At 42.2% G+C, this 23,994-nt stretch overlaps 1 protein-coding gene across 1 annotated transcript in view; it reads left to right on the top strand.

Moving 5' to 3' along the window:
- Nucleotides 1-23,994, top strand: part of PPEF1 (protein phosphatase with EF-hand domain 1) — a 75,854-nt gene that overhangs the window by 49,330 nt on the left and 2,530 nt on the right. Inside the window, exons 13-15 of the mRNA XM_032226844.1 lie at nucleotides 6,835-6,941; nucleotides 11,352-11,515; nucleotides 12,821-12,905. Coding sequence (XP_032082735.1) covers nucleotides 6,835-6,941; nucleotides 11,352-11,515; nucleotides 12,821-12,905 — 356 coding nt within the window. The remainder of the gene's footprint in view (nucleotides 1-6,834; nucleotides 6,942-11,351; nucleotides 11,516-12,820; nucleotides 12,906-23,994) is intronic.

Here is a 23,994-nt window from a genome sequence, read left to right as displayed (position 1 = left end):
GGCTGGGTTCGGCAGCCGGCCGCGAGGAGCACTGGCAGGCAATGGGGTGCTCGTGTGCAGCCGGTGCAAAGAACAGGACAGTGGTGATGGTCAAGGGCCACCCTGTTTGCACCAGCCCGCGTGCGCAACCCATTGCCTGCCGGTGCTGCTCGTGGACAGCCACCAAACCCAGCCAGGAGAACGGCCTGCTGCGCTGGAGTGATGGTATCGCAAAGGAACTGCTCAGAAGGCAGCCGCCAGCCTCAGTCTTTAAAGTACTTCGACACAGGGAGGGGAACCATAAAGGGACAGGAGCAGCTCCGCTGCAAAGGGAGGGAGAAAAGTTCGGTTTCTCTCTGCACAGCATTCAACGTGGCTGTCAGACTCCCAGGGCAGTTTTATTGACTCTCAGGGCAGAAGAGTTAAGGAAGCACCTTCACACTTGTGTATTGGTCAGAATCTGCATTTGGACAAAGGGGAGGGGTCATTATCAGCTTAATCCCATTTGCATGGCTTAAAAGTTTTCAGATGCTGCTTTGCCTCTAATGGTTTCCATCCTGCCTGATTAAAGGTTCCTTTTGAAATAATCAGTTTCAAGAGTCTTTACTTTCTCAAGTTAGGAGTGGAGTCATTACATAAATCAGCATCTCTCTGCAAAGTGGTCAACCAGGAGAGACAATATTTTACTCTACCAAGGGGACCCAGCAAACTATGTCTGAGCAAAACAGCGAACAAGGGGAAAGTGACTGCTGGAGGGAGATGTAAACTCCCTCACAACCAGAGACCTACTCCTTGTACCCTGGCAGAGAGAATGAGGTGAGCTTGGAGGACCCCAAAAAGCCCCGTTGGTCAATTGGAATTGGGATAAAAGACAGCTGGGAAGGGAGAACCAGGGGAGTCACTCTTACCTGAGGTAGCCGAAAACCAGGGTGGAAATTGGAGTTAGAGGCCCTCTCTGACCAGGAGGAACTAAATGAAGCCTCGCTGAGAGAGGATCCTCTGAAGAGGCATTTAACCCAGTTGGTGATGGGAATTTTGGAAAATCTCAACATCTGGGGGGAGCCAGACTGGCAACCGAGAAGTGGTGAAAGGGTGGCAAACGGGGATGACACCAGAAGAACTAACCCCCCTCTGGTCCCTGCTGATCAAGCTGACGGCACAGCAGCAACAGCTAGGAACCCAGAAAACCCTCCCCCGCAGTTGGCGCATGGGTTGGGGGCCACTCCTAACCAATCCCGAAACCTGCAGTTAGAAAGGAAAACTTCTTCCCTGGGGGTAAAATTTGATGGGAACCCCAAAAAATTGGAATTCTTTGTGGCACACGTGCTCATCTACATGCAAGAATATGGGTGTGATTTTTGAACCCAAGGAGCCTGAGTGCGAGTGGTCACCCTAGCCCTGGAAGGAGCCGCCGCCATATGGATGGTGACTTTACATGATGCCGATGCACCAGAACTGCAGGACTTTGATCGTTTCATAATGGCCCTGCGACAACTGTTCGAGGACCCCCTCGCAGACCGTAAAGCATGCGACCGCATTAAAATTGTGAAGCAGGGACACCGGCCAGGGGCAGAGTATACCGAAGAATTCTGAGACCTGGCATGTCATGTGAACTGGCCAGACGATATCCTGGTAAGCTGGTTCAAGAATGGGCTGAGTGATGAGTGGCCCGAGGTGCCCCAACCCATCTACATGAGTGGTATCTTATTGCTGAAGAGGCAGAGATTGATATGGCCAGAAATCAGTACCGGGCAGGACGAATGTGGAAGAAATTCCCACCCCAATGGAAACAAGAACCTTTTAAATCGCAAACGACACTTTCTCCGAAATCCTTAATCTGTTTCAAGTGTGGAAAAGAGGGGCACCGAGCTGCAGAATGCCGTTCTCAGGCACTGGCTAAGAAACCAGACCGCCCACTGAGGGGAAAACCTTCGAAACCTGGCCAGCACGGAAAGGAGATGGCCCTGAGGAGTAGAGAGACCGTAGAATTTCCACCCCCTCCCTTTTTTGAGGAGGAAACCCCGGCTTCGCAGCAGGAGGAACCATACTCATCTGGAAGTGAACCAGAGGATGAACCACTGGTAAGCAAACCAATTAAACCGCTTACCTTGCCCCTGAGACTGTTTATCCCCAACTGGGAGAGGGGGATGAAAATCTCAGCTTTAGTGGACTCGGGGTGCACCCGCTGTTTGATCAGCCCAACCATGGTAAGGAAGTTGAGGATTAATGTAAGGAAACTGAAAAGCCCCATAGCTTTTTGCCAACTAGATGGGTCAATAGCAGGGGGGGAGCCAGCTTCATTTGCCACCAAGCCTCTACAGATAGGCATCAGAAGCCATGAGGTAATGCTTACATTTATAATGGCATCTGGCATGGAATGGCCACTAGTTCTGGGTCTTGCATGGCTGAAAAAATGGAACTCCAAAATTAATTGGAAGCAAGGCACCATAAGAGTGCAGATGCACGTGACTTTTGCTGAGAATCCAGACAAAGAAACTGAGGGGGCAGAGCACCTAGAAACAGCAATGGCTGCTTACACTATACCAACCCAGGGCATACCCAAAGAGCATAAAAACTTGGCTGAGGTTTTTAGCGAAAAAGCATCTGATGAATTTCCACCCCACCACTCCACTGACTGTGCGATAGAAATCCTACCCGGAGCCAAACTCCTTAAACCTAAGATGTATAGCATGTCTCCAAGGGAGCTGAAAGGACTGAGGGCATTCATTGAAAAATACCTAGCAAGGAGTTTCATTGAACCAGCCTGACCAAATGTTGCAGCCCCAGTGTTGTTTAGAGGGAAAAAAGATGGCTCCAAACACTTATATATCGATTTTTGAAATTTAAATTCAATCAGTATGGAAAATGTATATTCTCTCCCGCTCATGAAGGATATGCTAGCATACCTAGCTAAAGGGAGAATTTTTTCAAAGCTGGATTTAAGGGAGGCTTACTACCGTATCAGAATTAAGGAGGGAGATGAATGGAAAATGGTATTTAACACCCCTCTTGGATGCTATCAATTCAAAGTGCTACCATTTGGGCTACAAGGGGCCCCTGCAATATTTATACAATTAATAAGCGAAGTGTTGCAGGAGCATTTATATAAGGGCTGCATAGTCTATATTGATGACATTTTATTATATTCTGAGACCAAGGCAGAAAATGTAAAACTAGTCCGGGCGGTTCTGAACAAACTTTGCTCTGCAAAACTTTATGCTAAACTCTCCAAATGCGAATTCTACCAAGAAAAAAATGATTACTTAGGATACCGCATTTCACACCAGGGCATAGAAATGGATCCTTCAGTGCAATCAGTACTTGACTGGGAACCACCCAGAACACACAAATAGTTGCAAAGCTTCCTGGGATTTGCAAACTTTTACTGGCAGTTTATCCCTGCTTTTGCCCAAATTGCCCTCCCCATCACCAAGCTCTAAAAAATGAAGGCGGAGGGAAACCCGAAACCAAAGCAGCCTTTGAACTGGACAATGGAATGCCAAGCAGCATTTGAAAAACTTAAACGGCTGTTTTTGGCAGAACCAATCCTAAAGCACCTGGACACAGAGAAACATTTCGTCATACAAGCAAATGCTAGCGATGTGGTGATAGGAGCCCCTCCTACTTCAGAAAAATGAGGAAGACCAATTACAACGATGCACTTACACATCCAAAAAGTTGAATGAATCTGAGCAAACATGGGCCATTTGGGAGAAAGAGGCTTATTCAGTTCAATGGGCTCTTTTAACCTGGAGACATTTCCTAGAGGGGAGTAAGATCCCTTTTGAAGTCTGGACAGATCATAAAAATGTAGAAGCCCTAAAGACCCCAAGGAAACTCTCTCCAAAACAAGTATGATGGGCTCAGTACTTTAAACAGTTTGAATTTATACCTCCCGGGGGAGGGGGATTTCCTGGCAGATGCACTATCCAGGAAACCACAATACAATAGTATGAAGCCAAACGTAATCAAACTCATGATACAAGACAATCAACTAGCTACTGGAGTAACCACCAAATCCTAGGGAAAACAAGACACTCTGGAGGACAATGACACCACCCAAACTTTTAAACAAGCTTTAACCACTGATGAATGCTTTTTGAGCCACAAAGACAGTTGCCTAGTGAAAGATAACTTAGCTTGGGTGGGAGGGAAGTTGTATGTTCCAGCCAGCCAAAGACTGTACTTAATGGAAAGGTGCCACGACTCCAAACTAGCAGGACACTTTGGTTTTGTAAAAACTTTACATCTAATTAAAAGGCAATTTTGGTGACCATCACTAAAAAAGAACATAGACAGCTATGTAGCCAGCTGTCCAATTTGTGCGGCAGCTAAAAGACGCCAAGACAAAATGCCAGGACTGTTACAGAAGGTAGCCGAGCCTTCAGCACCCTGGAAGGAGATAGCTATGGATTTTATTGTCGAACTACCAGAAAGCACAGGGAATACTGTCATTTGGGTTGTAACAAACTTGTTTTCAAAACAGACACATTTTATACCATGCCAAACGATCCCAACTGCCAAAAGTCTAGTCAAGTTATTCCTGATACACATTTACTGCCTTCATGGAGCCCCGCAAAGAATCATCTCCGACAGAGGGGTCCAATTCACCTCAAAATTTGGGGGGGGGCATTCTTAAACTTACTGGGCACCACCCAAGGACTGAGCTCCAGTCACCATCCATGCACCAATGGCCAAACTGAAAATCGGAACATGGTTCTAGAACAATACCTAAGATGTTTTATTAATTTTCAACAGGACAACTGGGTTGATCTTTTACCTTTTGCAGAAGTGGCCTTGAATAACGCTGTGCGCTCAAGCATTGGTTTCACCCCTTTTAGAGTAGCAACAGGCCAGGATTTCAACCCCATGCCTGAACTATCCACAGAAGAACCCACTATCCCCTCACTAAAAGAATGGATAGACAACCTACGAAACACATGGCCAGTGGTTAGATTAGCGTTACAGGGAGCTAGAGAGGCTTTCAAAACTCAAGCTGACAAAAAAAGAGTAGATCGCAAACCCTTCCATGTTGGAGATAGAGTATACCTATTGAGAAAATTCCTGAAGTCGTTGCAACCATCAAAGAAATTAGGGCCACATTTCATCGGACCTTTCCCAATCACCCAGTAATCAAGTTATCAACCCAGTAATAGTAGAATTACTCCTGCCAAAGACACTCAGGAAAGTCCATCCAGTGTTTCACATTAGTTTACTCAAACGAGAAGTAATCTCACAATTCAGACCACATGGACCTATACCACCTGTTCCTATCATGATGGAAAGCGAACAACATTTTGAAATTAAGGAAATCCTGGACTCTAGGACCCACATGGGGAAAACACAATACTTAGTTGCTTGGAAGCATTTACCTTCAGCCCAAAATGAATGGGTAGAGAAACACCACGTTAGGGCCCCTGCCCTATTGAAAAAAATTCACTCCCAATACCCTGACAAACCTTGTTAATACTATGATGCAATTTCTTTTCCTAATTTTTCACAGGTGGATCTCTCCTTTTTCTAAAGAACAGCAGCATGTCAGATCCCTAAAAGTGATACTTTCATTCAATTGGGAGGAGGGGAGCCTTGGAGTTAAATCATTAGCTACATCTGTAACAACTGAGTTTTACAACTTTACAACTGGTTTCCTGTCACCAGAAGAGTGAAGGTCCCAACATCTCTGGAGGGATGTTTATGATAGCCATGTGGGATATCTTTCTTTAATGTCTAACTAGAGATAGCCATGGGAACGTGTGTTTTATTGACTCCCAGGGCAGAAGAGTTAAGGAAGCATCTTCATACTTGTGTATTGGTCAGAATCTGCATTCGGACAAAGGGGAGGAGTCATTATCAGCTTAATCCCATTTGCATGGCCTAAAGGTTTTCAGATGCTGCTTTGCCTCTAATGGTTTCCATCCTGCCTGATTAAAGGTTCCTTTTGAAATAATCAGTTTCAAGAGTCTTTACTTTCTCAAGTTAGGAGAGGAGTCATCACAGTGGCTGCTTCTCTCCTCCTTCTCGGGCTCATACACACAGAGCAAATGTGAGAAGGAGGCAAAAAGAAGCCAGGTTGAATGCTAGAACACTTGGCCAAACTTTTCTGTGGGTTCTGTGGATGTGGTTTGGGTGGGTGTGGCTTGGTGGGGTGGTGCTGCCCCACCTTGCCGTGACTGATGTTGAGTTGGCCATGCCCACTCAGTCACATGACACACCCCCACCAAGCCCCCCCCCCCCGGCCAAACCATGCCCATTGGACTGATAGGGAAAAAATTTGAAACCCACCTCTGATCTGCTTCCATTCCACAAAACTAGCTGTTGATCAGCTCTAGCAGTACAAAGGTAAAATACTGTTTGTAGGACTACCGGTAAAGCTTAAATCGATAGTAACGCTAATAACTATCAAACTCAATTTGTACTTAATCGAGTATGGCCACTTATTTATGTTTTTTCATCCTTATCATGATTGTACTGCATGTATGTAAATGTGTTAACCATCTCTCTGTTGGATGTACATACTTTCTACATACTACACTTTGCTTACATTTCCTCACTTTTTTACATTTATTTTAGTTTATAACTAAAGAAAAAAAAATCTAAATTGATGATATAAAGCTCTGACTACAAGAACCATTAAGATTATATTGTTGCTCATGCAGTTGTTTTCCTAAATACAACTTTATTTTTTTCAATTTTTCTAACTAGATATGCAGCATTACTCAAGTTCACCATTATGTTTAAGTATTTTCTTTGTTCTCCATATGGGAATTTCAGAACTCCTAAAATTCTGTACTCTGACATGGACCCGTAAAGAGATTTTGTTGTTCTAATTGACTAGTTTAATGATTTTCTTTGTAGAGTGACTGCTATTGAGCTTTCTGCTTTAAAGGGTTTGCGAGAGAAACTTTATACCCACAAATCAGACCTCATTGCAGCTTTTACCCAGTATGATCCAGTTTGCACAGGTAATGTGATTTGAAAAAGTGTTTCATTTTGTTTGTCAATATTGTGTTTTTATGTACAAGTAATTTTGTATGTTGCATGTTATAGGAAGAAAATGTGACAAGGAACTGTAATAGTAGCAAATTGTATAACAGAAGAACAGAAGCAATAGATTCTAGATTTGTATGGGACAGATGCTTCTATGAATCATTCATAAATGAGCTGGACTGAGTAAAGATGCAATTTGTGGGAGATATCAAATTATTTAGAATAATGGACACTGCTGTCCCAAAAATAGTGCATGAACTTGTAGGCTGATCAAAATGACTCATGTAATCTTTTCTAACTCTGTAATTCTTGTCTTTTAAGAATGGCAATGTTTCCAGTGTGAGATGTCCTTTTCAGACCACTAGGGAACAGTTAATGCCTAGCAGTAGAACTTAGTTTCTGAATAGTTGTATTAACATAAGTATATTTACCAAACCAAGGGAAGTAATTTATTCTGTCAGTTCTGGGGAATCACCCTTTAAGAGGAATGCAGACACATTGGAACATATTCAAAGAATGATAGCAAGGAAATCAAGGGACTGAAAACCAAGTCCTATGAAAAAGGATGGAACAATATTTAGTTCTGAAAAAGAGTAACTGAATATAATAGTAGTCTTCAAGCACTTGAGATGTTATCATAGAGAACTTTAAGACCTGTTCTCTCTTGTCCCAGAGTGAAGAATATGAAATAATGGATGTAAGTTACAGAAAGTCAGATTTCAATTGAACGTTAGAAAAAACTCCCCAACAGTAAAAACAATTTAATAGCATGAAACCAATTCTCTGAAGAAACAGTGGTCTTCTATTCATTGGATGTGTTTAGGACAGGACTAGAGAGAGACCTGTCCACTTGGGCAGCTTTAACTTGGATCCCTGAATAGAGGGTTCTATAATGGCTTAAATGGTTATTTCCAGCCTTGTGTTTCTAGTAACAATCTGCATAAAATCAGATGAGAGATAGATGAGAGGTAGAGACTCTCCTTCAAAAGAACTAGAAAATATTTTAGGGCCAAGATACACTGACAAAACATCTGCTGTGGAAGAGTTACCTGATTAAAAGTTGACTATACATGATGTGTTGTAGACAAATACATCTATGGATGAATTTGTCTACGGAGGGCAGGGCAGGAAGAAGAGCCATTACCCAGGCAACAGTTGGACAAGAGGGAACTAAGCTTGGACTAAGAAAGAAAATTGAGAAAAACTCTCAGACAAGCCTCTCTTCAGTTTTCATTAAGATAAAGGGGAGGGGAGAAAAACATATTCAGGTTTGCAAGATCCTGTTATAATAAAAGTAGCACTGACTTACATGGCACTGGTACTGGTACCTTAGTCTGATTTCCCTTGTAGGGGGCAACACATATCCAGTCCCAAACAGCCATTGAAATAATCCTCCAGAGTGCTCTCTTCCACCCAAGCAAGATCTTTCTGGGGCTTCAAAGTACTGCTGCAAATGCCTATTATTTTAGAGTCCAGTCTTTGGTTTAGAGCCTGCCTGTCTTTTTATAAAGGAGTCAGGAAGCCTAGTAAGTACTAAACATAGAGACTCAGAGTGAACCTGAAATAATAGCTTCCCCTAGAAAATTATAAGAAATCAATAAATTACAGGTATCTCCTCTCATCTTCTGTCCGATTTTGTAGATTGACTTATATCATAAAGAAAAAGTGGCTTGAAATATTAGGTAATTTTGGTAGGTTGAAGATCCTCAAAACTCAGAAGTATGGGGCACAATTGAATTAATGATGCTTGTCCCACTAAGAAGAAAGATTTTGCTGTACAAATGTGATACTCGTTTACCTTCCTTCATTTTCACATTCATGGTGAGGGATATCATTGGAAGGAAGTACAAAGAATCAAGATGTTGCCCATGACTGCAAGATTCATGCTGTGCCCCATTTTTAACATATAATGATGCATGTAAAAAAGAAAAAGGAAAAAAGGATGGAGCTGACACCTTGACCTTTTAAATCTTGTTCTTGGCTGCTCCTGGCATGGTACTACCAAAGGAAAGTTGCTTCATCCTACTTTGTGACTGCTGAGGGGGGTGGGGGGAAAGATCAAAGATAAATTCATTATCTCCATATGAACACAAAAAGAAAAACCATATGCTGCAGCCCTCTTGAGACTGCCAATTACTACTTAAGAAAAAAAATCTGATAATTAACAGCTGCAGTCTAATTCTTCTATAAAGAAGGAATGTTGATCATGTGAAAGAGGCATTCTGGTATTGCCAAATGTATTTGCAGGAGGAGCTACCATATTTCTATTGAACATATAGGTTCTTCTTCTATACTCCAATTCTGGCGCCATACTACCTTCAGATAAGTTTTTGTTCAAACATGTGCTTGCCCCTGGTTTTAAATGAAGATTGCGGTTATTGTATTAGTATCTCAAAGAATCCACATGTGTCAGTATTGGATAATTAGGAAAGCATGCTGATACCATCATAAATATAGATTGCCCACTAAATGGGTAATTATTTGCAAAGCCCAATTATGTGAGCATACTAATGAACTTAGTAAACTTACTAATGAACTCATAGATGTTCAGAACACCAATTGGTATCCAAGAAAAATGGCAATATTTGCAGGAAGCAGGGCTCTCTGCTGGTTCACAGTCCAAAGCAATAGAGAAGACAATGGCATATGAAATAATACAGTTTTTTCAATGCTTCAGATTATGGCATTATATATCCATGTTTATTTATTTTTAAGTGCTGTTTTCCTGCCATGGTTGCATTTGTTACACTCAATATATAGAATCCCATCAATTATTAATTATTTACATCTAGAATATATAGGATGGAATTGATTCTGTTATTATTCCAAGGCTCACATTTCAAAAGCAGAAGAGGTTAAGGCTTTTCCTATGGCAAGGTTTGTTTCCTCACTTTCTTCTGTAGGCTCCAAAGCTTTCTAATTAGAGGTTAGAGGATATGACCAATAGAGGATGGAGAAAAGCAGACAGGCAATAAGCTAAAGATGAGCTGTTTCTAAGATGAGTAATTGTGAGCTCATAATTATCAAAATGTCTATTTTTTCTTCTCATTCCTCATACAATACCAGGAACAGATAACATTTCAGAAGTCAATTTTTGCCACCCTCCCCACAGGAATGGTTAAGCACGGGGGGCGGGGAGGGAGGAATGGGACTAGGAAGACTGAAATCTTAACGTTAAAATCCAATTGACATTCCCAACTTAAATTTTACACCCAAGTTAGAAACCAGCCACTTTTTTTCAAGGAGGGATGACTTTTAAGGAAAGATATTTATTGATTGATTAGTCTTATCAGCATATCAAAAAGACTCTTAAGGATGGAAATAACTTTGTCTTAAGGGATGCAGTGGCTCAGTGGCTAAGTCACTCAGCTTGTCGATCAGAAAGGTCGGCAGTTTGGTAGTTTGAATCCCTAGTGCCGGGTAATGGAGTGAGCTCCCGTTACTTGTCCCAGCTTCTGCCAACCTAGCAATTCGAAAGTATGTAAAAACACAAGTAGAAAAATAGGAACCACCTTTGGTGGGAAGGTAACAGTGCTCCGTGCGCCTTCGGTGTTTAGTCATGCCGGCCACATGACCACGGAGGCCTCTTCGGACAGTGCTGGCTCTTTGGCTTTGAAACAGAGATAAACACTGCCCTCTAGAGTCGGGAATGTCTATTACATATGTGTGAGGGAAACCTTTCCCTTTATTTTAACCTTGTCTTTGACAGACTTTAATTTTCCATTTTCTCCTTTAAATCCTCCCCCCCCCGAATTATACAGATACACATAAGCTGAAATCTGCACACCTTTCGTTCATTTGAGAAATTTCTGATGTTTCATGTTGAAAAGAAAAAAAAAAAGCAAAAGCAAATTAAAACTCAGTGCTGAAATGTAACTGGTTCCCACCAAATTTCAATGATGTGATGAGATGTGGTGCAAATAGGATACCTACAATCTGTAGGTTGGTCATCCTCCTCTATTCCCTATTCTACATAGTGTACTTCAAAAGGTCTAGTGAAGCTGGTGAAATGAGTGTGTGTGTGTGTGTGTGTGTGTGTGTGTGTGTGTGTGTGTGTTGGACCAGTCTTTAGAACAGTAATTCTCGACCTCAGCCAGTTTAATATATGTGGATTTCAACTCCCGGAATTCCCCGGTGAGCATGTCTGGCTGGGGAATTCTGGGAGTTAGTCCACATTTAAAAGCTAGCCACTATGCTTGGCAAGTTTTTTAAAATTAAAAAGTAACCCTGTAATTGAGTTTATTGAAATCTCAATGCCACAATACCTCCTGCAATGATGTGTTCATTGACATTGGAGGGGGTTGTGGCTTGATATGTAAATTCATATCACATCTTCTTATAGGGAGTTTACTTTGAAACATAAAATACTTTTCATTTTTTAACAGGAAGAATTTCTCTTAACCAATGGGCTTCTGCCATGGAATCAGTTCTGCATCTTGACATACCCTGGAGAACTCTCCGTTCTCGACTAGTTTGCCTGGCTCCGGATGGAAGTGTGGAATATCTTTCATGTTTTAACAATTTAGAAATCATACTACCCATCAAAAAGGTGAGGTGATTAAGGATGCTCAGATTTTTTTTCAGAGGGTCTGAACTTTATTTTGAATAATAGCTTGGACATTCCATAGAGAGGCAGGGCAAGACAAAATAACATGCAGAGACAGAAGGCAAAAAATGTTATTATTTCATTTAATTAAATTTAATTATATTTATGTAAATATATGTATAAAATATAGTTACTGTGTTTATGCATACACAATAAAAAAGGAAACATATATGCTTCTCACATTGATAAAAACTGGTCTTGTTTTGCATGTAGATAAATGTCTGGAGTAGATAGTACATTAAAAGTTAAACCTGGAAGCTTTCTTAGGATAATGCATATCTTCATTTTAATTATATTTTTAATGAAAATCCTTTAGAATTTAGAATTTGGATTCTGGATGTTGGATTTCCATGGAATAAATTGCATTTTAAAATATAATTTTTACAAGATATAAAATAGTTTGCAGTACAGGTAATCCCCAGGTTACGAGCATTCCCTTAGTAAATGTTTAAAGTTACATGATCAGCGGCCCCTTCCATTTCTGAACAAGCCCTGAAACTACGAATCTTGCAGCACTACGGCAGTTGAACAACTCTAGAGGCTCTTCAACATTCATCCCGCATGTTGCTTCTGAGGGGATGAATCTGCCCCTCAGAAGCCCCATTTGGCAATCCAGAGGCCTTGCCTGGAACCTTGCCGGCCATAATGGAGTTTCTGGGGGGTGGATCCACCCCTCAGAAGCCCCATTCGGCCATCCAGAGGCCTTACTCTGCACCTTGTCAGCTGAAGTGGAGCTTCTGAGGGGCGCATCCGGCCAGCAAGGTGCTGGGTGAGGCCTCTTGATTGCCCTCAGAAGCTCCATTTCAGCCCACAAAGGGTGCACAAGGCTAAAGTGGAGACTGCTTGCTAGATCGTCACAAGGTAAGTGACCCATCATGGCAGGTTGGGTGGGAAAAGAAATTTGGGGAGCTTGAGGTATTTCAGTGGTTGGGGATGCCTTGGGTGGTCTTAGGCAGGTAGCCTACGTAGCCCCCCCCCCCCCCATCGCCTTCCCCAGCCTGAAATACCTCATGTGCACTTAATAAGCTTCACATTCAATTAACGAATGTGTGGGCAAAAGGAGGGAGTGATTTCATTCAAGGGACAAGATTCACTCCCATGAATCCTTGGTTATGAATGGAATGGGCAGGCTCCATTACATTCGTAACTCAAGGACTAACTGTATTGTGATTTCAACCATAGATTGGGTATTGTATAATTTCTAATCTGTCTCATTCTCTTGCTCTCTCTTAATCTCTTATATTTTAGGTTCAACCATATTTGGTGGAAACTCTGTATAGATACAAAGCTGATTTGGAGATTATCTTTAATATGATTGACCAAGACCATTCTGGTATGTTAAAACTTTAGTTTCCCAAAAGTAATGCCATAGGATCAGAATCAGAATCAGAATAGAGTTGGAAGGAACTGTGGAGGTCTTCCAGTCCAGCCTACTTCTCAAGCATATCCTTTCAGACAAGGGACTGTTCAGTCCCTTGTCCTTGCTGTTAGAAAGTTTCTCCTTATTCCAGGTTGCTTTTCTCCTTGATTAGTTTCTATAAATTGTTTCTTGTCCTGCCCTCTGGTGCTTTGGAAAATAAATTGGACCCCTCCTCTTTCTGGCAGCCCCTCAAATACTGGAATACTGTTATCTGCCTCATACTACTATGAGCCTCAGTGGCACAGTGGTTAGAGTGCAGTACTGCAGGCTATTTCTGCTGACTGCCAGCTGCCTGCAATTTGGCAGTTCAAATCCCACCAGGTTCAAGGTGGACTCAGCCTTCCATCCTTCCAAGGTGGGTAAAATGAGAACCCAAATTGTTGGGGCCAATATGCTGACTCTGTAAACTCCCTAGAGAGAGCTATAAAGCACTATAAAGTAGTATATAAATCTAAGTACTATTGTTATTAGGTCCCCTCTAGTCTAGCCAAACCCAAATCCTGCAATTGTTCTTCATATGTTTTAGTCTGAGGCCTTTAATCATCTTAGTTCCTCTTCTTTGCATTTTTTCCCAAGTCTCAACCTCTTTTTTTATGTGGTGACCAAAACTGGATGCAGTATTCCAGGTGTGGTCTTATAAAATGGTACTAATGCATGATTTTGATTCTATACTTCTATTTATACAACCAAGGATTGTATTAGCTTCTTTGGCTGTTGCTGCACACTACTGAGTCATCTTTAAGTGATCATCCACTAGGACTCCAAGGTCCCTCTCAGTACACTTTGAATTGTACTCGTCTGTCAGAACATTGGCCTTTAAATACCTTTTTATGTGATGCAAATGAGTATGGGTGTTGTTTGTTTGGCTACTTCTGAGTCATAGTCTGATTTCGAACTGTTTGATTGGCTGGCTGTTGTTACTGAGACATAGTCTTTGGTTTTAAGTACTGTCTGTGTGATGCAAATTAGCATTAGCGTGTCAAATACATTTCAACCACCTTTGGGTGTCCAATGCTCAATGCCGCTTATCATTGGGAGACATTTGCCTGCAGAGAAGTATCCACATGTGAGTAACTCTTCTACCTACGATGAAACATACTTCCTCGAAGCGTTAACTACAAACCACTAATCAATCATCCAGCAGCATGGACAACAGCAAGATAGAATGGTAAACACATGATTCAACTGATAACAGATGCTCACAATTTTCTCAATAAATACAAAAAGTGCCTCACTGAGCAAAAGCTCTTATACAATAATACATTGGACCACAACTTATGCAAAGTTTGAAGACAGCAACCAAGCACAGAACAACAAATGCAAGAGAAAAGAAGCACAAAGCAAGTAATCCAGACCAATAGCTAACAACTCTCACAACAAGTTAAGCTATTAGAATTAATATGAATTATATTAGATGACGGTGGAAGAAATGCCCGAAATCCTTTTGTAACCAACTGATATGCTTACTACAGTATGTAAAGAAGGAGGATTTGTATGTTTGTTTTGAAAATAAAAATATATTTAAAATAAAAATAAAAATACTTAGATGATTGAACTTGGATTTACAGTTATATACCAAAAGGAAACAAGGGGGACGTGACCTCAAAAAACTAATTAAATGAAAAGTTTATTATATAAAATTAAATTTGAAGATATATGTTATTAATAGTAAAATAGAACAATAGATGGAAATGATATGTTAAATTTGATTAATTTGGAGAAGCAAATAATGATATTGTTTATATATTAAGAAGAAATTAAAATTAAGCAGGAAAATATGGAATGAAAATAAGATGACTGAAATGTAAATGAAAATATGATGTAAATGAACTATGCATAATAGAAGTTGTAAAGGGGGAAAACCCGGAAAACACTTTGTTAATAGAAGAAGTTAAAATATGTAACAAAAAAAACCTTCATTTAAAAAAAAAGTTGCAAGAATTAAATCAAATCACCAAAGAAGAATGTTGGAAAATGAAAGCAACTGATTCAAACATAGCACAGTTCTATGGATTTCCAAAGGCGCAATAGAAAACACCCCACTCGGACTGATTGTCTCAGTCCCTGGCACACCCACTTACAAACTTGCGAAAGAAATGTAGACATGTCTAAAGTACCTAACTGATTATTCACAATATTCCATAAACAACACCACGCAATTCCTGGACAAGCTCAAACATCTCTATATTGATGAAGACAAAACAATAATATCATTTGATGTTACCGCATTATTCACATCTGTAGATCTGAAACTAGCAACCAACCTAATCAAATAATTACTGGACAATGCACAGCCACAAATAGAACCACTCACAACAGAAAGCGTATGTGAACTCCTCCAACTATGCTTAATCACCTACTTCAGATTTGACGGAGAGATCTATGAAGGGATTGCCAATGGGATCTCCTATATCTGGCCTAGTCACAGAAGTTATCATGCAAAAGATTGTACTTCCAGAAATAAATCCCAAGCCATGGGTATGTTACATTGACAACATCTTTGTGATAATCAAGCGCAATCAGGTTAATCAAACCTACTAGGTGATCAACAACATCTTCACTGATATCTCATTTACAATAGAAAATGAGAATGATAATAAACTGCCATTCCTTGACATCCTTGTAACCAGAACCATGAATGGTCAACTAATAACATCTATATACAGAAAGGCAACACATACAGATCAAATCCTCAACTTCCACAGCAACCATCCAAAATGCCATAAATAAAGCTGCATCAGAACACTGTTTGGGAGAGCGGAATCTCATTGTAACACCACAGAAATCAGCTCAGTAGAATAGAAGCACCTATACAAAGCTTTTGAGAGAAACGGAAACCACAAAACTTCATCCAGAGATGTCTACATACAAACAATATAAACAACTACAACAATAACAACCAGACGAATCACAATCCCCTACGTATAGAATATTTCAGAAATGACAGCAAGATTACAGCATCAACATGATCTCGTAATAGCCCAAAAACCAGCCTCAATTCTCAGACGGACTCCGTCAAAATCGAACTTTGGTTAGAAACTTTGGTTAGAAACCAGACTGCATGAACACTTCCTAGCTATCAAAAGACATGACCCACGATCCATCATGTCCATCCACTAAGATTCAGAAGGACACAAATCTGATCTGGGAACCGGGACCACAATTGTAACCCAGGCGAAATCAAGGAGAGAAAGAGAATTCCTTGAAGCCTGGTTTTCCACCAATAAGTTAATAAACAGACACATTGACATTGATCCAGTCTACCAATCACTGAGAATGAAAGAACTGCATCAACCACAATCCCAAAAAAAGCATTTAAAACAAACAAACAGGCATCCCACTGGGCAGCAACCAAATTATAATCCATCAGCTCCCAAGAAATCAGACTACATCTCAATAACAGCCAACCAATCAAACAGTCCGAAACCAGATAATTACTCAGAAGTATCCAAAAAGACAACACTAATGCTAATTTGCATCACACAGATGGTACTTAAAACCAAAGATTATGTCTCAGTAACAACAGCCAGCCAATCAAACAGTCCAAAATCAGACCATGATTCAGAAATAGCTGAACAAGCAACACCCATACTAATTTGCATCAGATAAAAAGTTATTTAAAGGCCAGAGTTCTGACAGATAATCACCATTCAAAGAGCACTGATGATGTCTCCTTGAATAGTGATGAAACGTTTGCAACCAAACTGCAAAGCTTGGAGGATCAAACCAACAGCCCACCTACCAACCTGAGCCACTAACATTCAAATACATTTCAAACTTTGATTTTTCATGCTGAAGTGGAAAACCTTGCTTTTCTCCACATTAAATTTCTTTTTGTTGGATAGGGCCCATTGTTCAAGCCTGTCAAGATCTTTTTGGATCCTGAGTTTGTCTTCTGGGGTTTTGGCTATTCCTGCCAGCTTAGTGTCATCTGCAAATTTGATGAGTTCCCCTTCTATTCTCTCATCTAAGTCATTTATTAAGATCTTGAAGACTACTAGGTCTAAGATAGAACCTTGTGGTACCCACTGCTTGCTCCTCCCCTCCATGTAGATGTAGTACAATTAAGGACTACTCATTTAATATGGTTTGTCAGCCAGTTACAAATCCATCTGGTGGTGATGCTGTCTATCCCACATTTTATAGTTTGCCAAAATGTAAGTTGTGGTCTACTTTGTTGAATGCCTTGCTGAAATCAAAGTATACTAAACTAACACTTTTAAAGATTAAGACTCTGGTTAGATTATATTCTATTGCTTGCATTTGCATTATATTGAATTCCAGTATGATGTGGTTACTCTTGCCCAAGATTCTGGTAATTTCAACTCCCTCTATCACTTCTTCTGTGTTAGTAGGAATTAGGTCCTATTAGGTCTTTTCCCCATAGTTCCCTCCTTTACCTTTTGGGTGACAAAATTGTCAGCTAAGTTGATTAGGAATCTGTTCTTGCTTGTTGCAGAATCTGATCTCCCATTTGCTGCAGAATTTGTCTCCCAGTTGATATCAGGGTAGTTAAAGTCTCCCATTACTACTGTGGTATGTTTCCTACATACATGTGTTAATTGATTAGCAAAGTTTTCATCTATTTCTTCTGCTTGGTTGAGTGGCCTGTAGTATATGCCTATAACAAAGTCAACACCTCCCTCCATTTTATATTGACCCATATCGATTCTAGATGGTTTTCATCCTTGGTTTTGTGTATTTCTGTAGAGATGTAGTGATCTTTGATACAGCTGTGTTAAAAAGTCCTGCACACTTTCAGTTTTAAGCTGTATTTATATGTTCTCCCCAGTTAGTGGAGACAGCAGCCTGGATGGGTTGTCTCTGTCCATTGACCAATCAGACTGAGTCTACAGCTGTGACATCACTGGTATCACTGATGATTCCTCCCAGCTTTAGACTCAGTTCGATCAGGACTGGATGCATAAATTAGTTCTCCTCCAAATTAGTTAATCAATTGGATCTTTTTTCCAAATTTAATTCTTAAAATTGCTAATTCGATTGTCTAAAGTACTTCTACTGCTCGTCCTTCATTGCAAACGGCAGACTGCCTTTTCTGTGGCTTTGACTTCATCACGGGTGCCATGAGGTAACTCAGGAGCACCCTGCGACTTCTACTCATCGGGCAAGCCTGCAGGTGGCAACTCAATGGCCTCTGCCCATTGCAAGGCAAATTCCAGCCTAAATTCGTTTCTGCAGCCACCAAACTTCAACTGCAGCTGCAGAAAAGCCTCCGGTGGCACTTTATTCTTCTTTCAGAGCTCCGGTGGCCATTTTAGTTTGTGCCAAAGCTCCACCGGCCATTTTGAAGCCTCATGCCATTTATTTTGGTGCCAAGCCTCCGATCAGCCTCCAGCCTCTGCAGAGCACAACAAAAGGTTCCTGTGGGGTGAGTCCCTGAACCACCAATTACCATGGCATCTCCCAGGGGTGATCGAAGCCAGGCTAGCTCAGATATCTGTCCCCCTGATAGTCCAGTGGCAGGCCCTTCTGGGGTAACATCCACCAGGAAAAGGCCATCTGTAGAGCCTCGCACAAAGGGCAGATCTCCCAAAACCTCCAAGTCTGCCCAAAAAGCAGAGGAACATCACCAGGACCAACTGGACAAGGAATTTGCAAATGTACAGTGCTTGGTTGCCAAGCTCCAGGCTCAAACCGCTGGATATGGCCTCTATTATATCTGAGGCCATCAAGCAGAGGATTGCAGCTGGCCTCCAATAACAGCAACAAGCTTCTGCTTCACCGGCCCTTCTTCCTGTCCCCACTGTGCCATCACCTAGATCTCCTCACACCAGCAAAAGTCCTTCCATCCAATCAATTCCTTCTCATTCCGATCAGGCCTCAGTCAGGTTGGAAGGGGAACAGGCAGTTAGGGACTCTGATTTGTCTGAAGATGAGGATTTAACCCCTGACCAACCTACCTTCACAGGATTATTCAAACTAGCTGTCTTTAAATCCATTCTTCTTAAGGCCAAGAAAATTGACAAGGTTGGGTTAAATCGCCTCATGTGTCATACTCAGGAACGGGAGAACCGGTGAATCCCCTCTTTCTGGAGCACACCATGGAAAAGGAGGTCATCCCTTCTATCAAATTATTTTTGGATTTGGTCCAAAGACAATGGGGCTCCCTGGGCTCGGGTCCCCTTCCAAATTCACTGGATAAGAGGCTCTACAATGTGGGACCAGAGCTGGCTAAGCTTCTGGAAACCCCATCTGTAGACCCACTTGTGGTGACCCTGTCCTCCTGCTTGGCTCTGATAGGGCCCCAAAGGAAGTTTCGAAGTCCGAAAACAAGCGTTTCGAGCAAACATTGGTCAAAGGGCACCAGGCTTCGTCCTGGGCAGTTAGGTAATCTACCCCTGCCTCCTTTTTCAACAGAGTTGCCATTCTCTGGATCAAGCAGATCCAGGAACGGCTTCCACCATCTGATTCTAGGACACATAAGGGACCCTAACAAAATTAAAGCTGCCATGGAATTTGCAGCAGATGCCTCCCTTAATTCGGTCAGATTTTCATCCAAAGCTTCATCTGTTTCTACCAAATGCTTGCTCTGGTTGAAACAATGGCAAGCCGATGCCAGGGCCAAATGGAAGCCAGCTTCAGCTCTATTTGGGGAAGAAAAACTTTTTGTGGCTCCGTTGGAACTCCTCCTGGTGGAATCTCATGACAAGCGCAAGGTTCTGCCTTCCCTTTTTCGGAAGCTAGAGAATAAGAGCACTCCATTTAACCGTAGGTCTCTCTTTCGGGGAGGGGATGGGGGGGTTCTATGCCTCTCGTTCCCAATGCCAATCAAACTTCAGGCAGTCGTACCAACCTCAGGACAGATTTGGGAAGGGAAACCAACATTTCCCTCCCAAAAAGCCCTTCAAGGGCTCTTCCAACTGACCGGTCAGATGTCAGAAGTGACTTTCTGGATGGTCTCCCGATAGGGGGTTGTCTTTTGGCCTTCACTGATCGATGGACAGCCACAACCTTGGACCAGTGGGTCCTGAATACAATAAAATTCGGTCTGTCTTTGGAATTTCTCTCCCCACCTGATGCTTTTTCTCTCTTGTCCGGCACCTTGGGACCCATCTCACGGGTTCCTGATGGAACAAGCCATCCAACACCTGAAGGAGATCCAGGTGATTCAACTGGTCCCTCTGAATCAGGTAGGTCAAGGGTTTTACTCACAACTGTTTGTTGTGAAAAGCATCAGAGGGGTGGAGAGCAATCCTTGACCTAAAGACTCTGAACCTGTATATCGAATACCGCAGGTTCAAAACGCATTCACTCGAAACAATTCTGGAAGGAATAAGGGAGGGCGACCACCTAACATCAGTGGACTTAAAGGAGGCATACCTCCATATCCCCATACTGCCTGCCCACAGACCCTAAGGTTCTTCTATGCATCAAAACACTACCAGTACAAGGCACTGCTGTTTGGCCTATCATCCGCTCTAAGGGTGTTCACGAAAATAATGGCAGCAATGGCAGCCCATCGTCGCGCCCAACCCATCAGACTACAGTGCTACCTTGACGATGTGTTGATTCAGTCTAGGTCAGCACATCAGGCGCTCAGAGATCTCCAGGCCACTCCATTGATACTCAGGGAACACGGATTCTCCATAAATTTGGAGAAAAGCTACCTTGTCCCTACGACAAGGCTATTACACCTAGGAGCAGTAACCGACATGGTGCAGGGCACAGTCTTTCTCTCCCCAGATCGTCTCTCCAGTCTCCAACAGATGGCCTGACAGGTGAAAAGAAGCCGCAGAACATCTCTACTCTGTCTCTCCCAATTGCTGGGGAAAATTGTCTCCTGCTTTGGCATCATCTCCTGGTCCAGGCTACACAGCCGGAAACTGCAGTGGTTCCTGCTGCCGTATCAAAGAGCCAACACGAGCTGTTCACCAAGACTTATCACAGTACCAAAGAGGTAACCAGGTCTCTGGGGTGGTGGATCTCTCCAAAGGTAGCCCAAGGATCTTCTTTCCGGGACCCAGCCCTAATCGCAATCACCATGGATGCCAGCCTCGGGGGTTGGGGACCCCCATCTCCACTCTCAAATGACACAGGGCACCTTGTCTCCTCATGAGACAAAACACAATATCATCAACTGGCTTGAACTGCAGGTTGTTCACCTAGCGCTCAAGCAGTTCCGAGACCTTGTGACAAACTCACATGTGCTAGTACTCACGGACAATATATCAGTGAAAGCACACATAAACCAGCAAGGGGGCACATGGTCCCATACTCTGATGGATGAGGCGCACTATCTGGGCACCTCTGCATGCCATATCTCTGAAATTGCAGCACTGTCCATCAGACAAGACCTTTGTATTTTTCATGAGGACAAGATGGTGCTCCGCCTTGACCTGGCTTTTATCCCAAAGGTCAATAGTAGATTTTACAGAGCCCAGAAGATAGTCCTCCCTAATTTTTGTTCTTCCCCTGCACATAGACTTGAGCACAAATGGCACAAGCTGGACGTGTGCCACACACTCTGCATCTACATCTTGAGATCTGCTTCCTTCCGGTGCTCGGAGGTCTTGTTTGTTTCTTTTCATCAAACTAACATGGGTGCCAAAGTCTCTTCCAGGTCTGTCAAACTTTGGATCGGGTCCTGCATCTTGAAAGCATATGGAGCTCTCAGACTGCCTCTCCCTCCACACATGACAGGGCACTGAACACGCAGTGCCGCTACCTCGGCAGCATGGTCTACCCAAGCTTCCATCAAGGAAATCTGCAAGGTGGCTATGTGGTCTTCACAATCTCTGTTTGTAAACCATTATAGACTAGACAGATTTGCACCAGCAGATGCCACTTTTGGTAGGAAGGTACTCCAACAAGTCAGGTCTAGACAATCGGCCTCAGGCCAGTCATCTACCCACCCTTAACATTATGGATGAGCTTTGGTATGTCCCATCCTGGCTGCTGTCTCCACCAACTGGGGAGAATGGGTGTTATTTTTTACTTGATACGTCCATTCTCCGGATGGAGGAGACAGCAGCCAGCCCCACCCCTTAGCTGACTTCTTTTTGGGACTCTTTTTTCTGATCTGGACTTAGAAATAGCTCAGGGCATTCTGGAGGAGAGTGTGAATGTGTTATCGATTCTTGTGATTAACACCATGCTACAGATCTACCTTTGTTAAAGCTGGGAGGAGTCACCAGTGATATCAGTGATGTTGCAGCTGTAGACTCAATCCAATCCAATGCACAGAGACAACCCATCCTGGCTGCTAATCTCCACTGTCCAGAGAATGGGCGTATCAGGTAAGAACATCCATTTAATCAACTTTTAACTTTTAACTTAGAAACCATACAAAATTAGTACTTTGATGAAAATTTCTGTAGTCGGATTGAGATGCATATTTTTTATTAATATAATCAAAGTCTTTTTAAGATTTTGAGTGAGCTTATGTGCTAAAACAAACACAACTTGAATTTTTGAGAATGTTAGGATCGAAAGTAGCCAATCAGTAGCGAGCTTTGGCTGACCAATCAAAATGCAGAGGCTAAATCTATGAGCCAATCAATGTTGTCATACTCTCTGACTATAAATAGGCATGAAAAGCATAGAGAAATTTAATTTAGCTCTGGCTGTGGGCAAGGATGAAGGTCTTTGCTTTCACCAGTACTGAGCAACAGCATCGCATCATTGTGCTTCATGAAGAGGGCTACTCCTGTACAGAAATATCCAAGAGAGTAAAATGCCATCACTCCCCAGTGAGCAGAGTATACCAAATAAAATACCAAATAACTGGTTCAGTTGATGACAGGCTCTGCTCTGGAAGACCAAGAAAGTCAACAAAACGGCAAGATTGGGCTCTGCAACACATTATGATGGCTGACAGGAAGCTCACCTCACCTCAGATTACAAGAATTTGGGGTGAAACATGTGATGTAAAAGTGTGCACAAGCACAGTGTGTCATAGACTGCTTGCCAGAGGGCTGAAAGGCTGCAGGGCTTGAAGTAAACTTGGCTTACAGACGCTCACCTCTCTTATGGATATGCGTGGGCCAAGACGTATGCCAAGTGGACCAATGAACAGTGGGCCAAGGTCATCTTCAGTGATGAGAGCAATTTCTACTTGACTTGGAATCAGTGCAATAAGTATATCAGAAGATTTCCAGCTGAAGAATTTAGGCCATACTGCCTGAATCTATCTGTGAAGCATCCATTGCACATGATGATCTGGGGCTGTATCGCTGCTTCTGGTATTGGTCGGATACAACTCATGCGGGGAATCATGAATTCCAAGCAGTATGTTGAAGTCCTGGAAAAGACCATGCTTCCTTCAGCTCAGCAACTTGTGGGGAAGGACTTTTACTTCCAGGATGACAACGCTCCTTGTCATCGAGCCAAGTCCGTCCAGCAGTGGATGAAGAAGCATGATGTTTGAATCCTGGATTGGCCAGCTCAGAGCCCGGATTTGAACCCAATTGAGAACTTGTGGGCCAAGATTGGTTACGAAATAAGCAAGAAGCATTCAAAGACCAAGCAGGAGCTGATTGAATCCATTATTGCAGCCTGGCACTAAAGAATCCATTATTGCAGCATTGTCACTAAAGATCATGTGCAAAGGCTTATACAGTCCATGCCGAAGCGATGCCACCTGGTGATAAGCAATAAAGGCTGGCCAATTTCATATTAGTAACCATGTTTGGTTACAAAAACAGTCCTTTTCAGGGCCACAAACAATAATAATGTTAATAAAATACTAGCATCGGCCTTAATAAGTAATTGCAACACGTATGCCACTGGGTATGCATCAGTTAATCTGTTTTCATATTCATTGTAAGCATGCATTGTAAGCATGCAAGAAAATTCACAATCCCCATCCAAACAGCACCAAATTGCAAAAAGCTTATGCTTTTCACTTAAAAAACCCCTGTATAACAATATTTGCATAGCAGTTAGCATAAAATATTATAAAATCAATGGCCTATACAAAAAATGTCATAAACCGTAAAGCATGCAGGACTTTTGCACACAGCGGTATATAATGCAACTCCAC

The sequence above is a fragment of the Thamnophis elegans genome, chromosome 11 (assembly GCF_009769535.1).
Source record: "Thamnophis elegans isolate rThaEle1 chromosome 11, rThaEle1.pri, whole genome shotgun sequence".
In the NCBI taxonomy this organism is placed as follows: Eukaryota; Metazoa; Chordata; class Lepidosauria; order Squamata; family Colubridae; genus Thamnophis; species Thamnophis elegans.
Note: the sequence above shows the minus strand (reverse complement) of the source record. Positions and strands in the feature narration are given on the sequence as shown.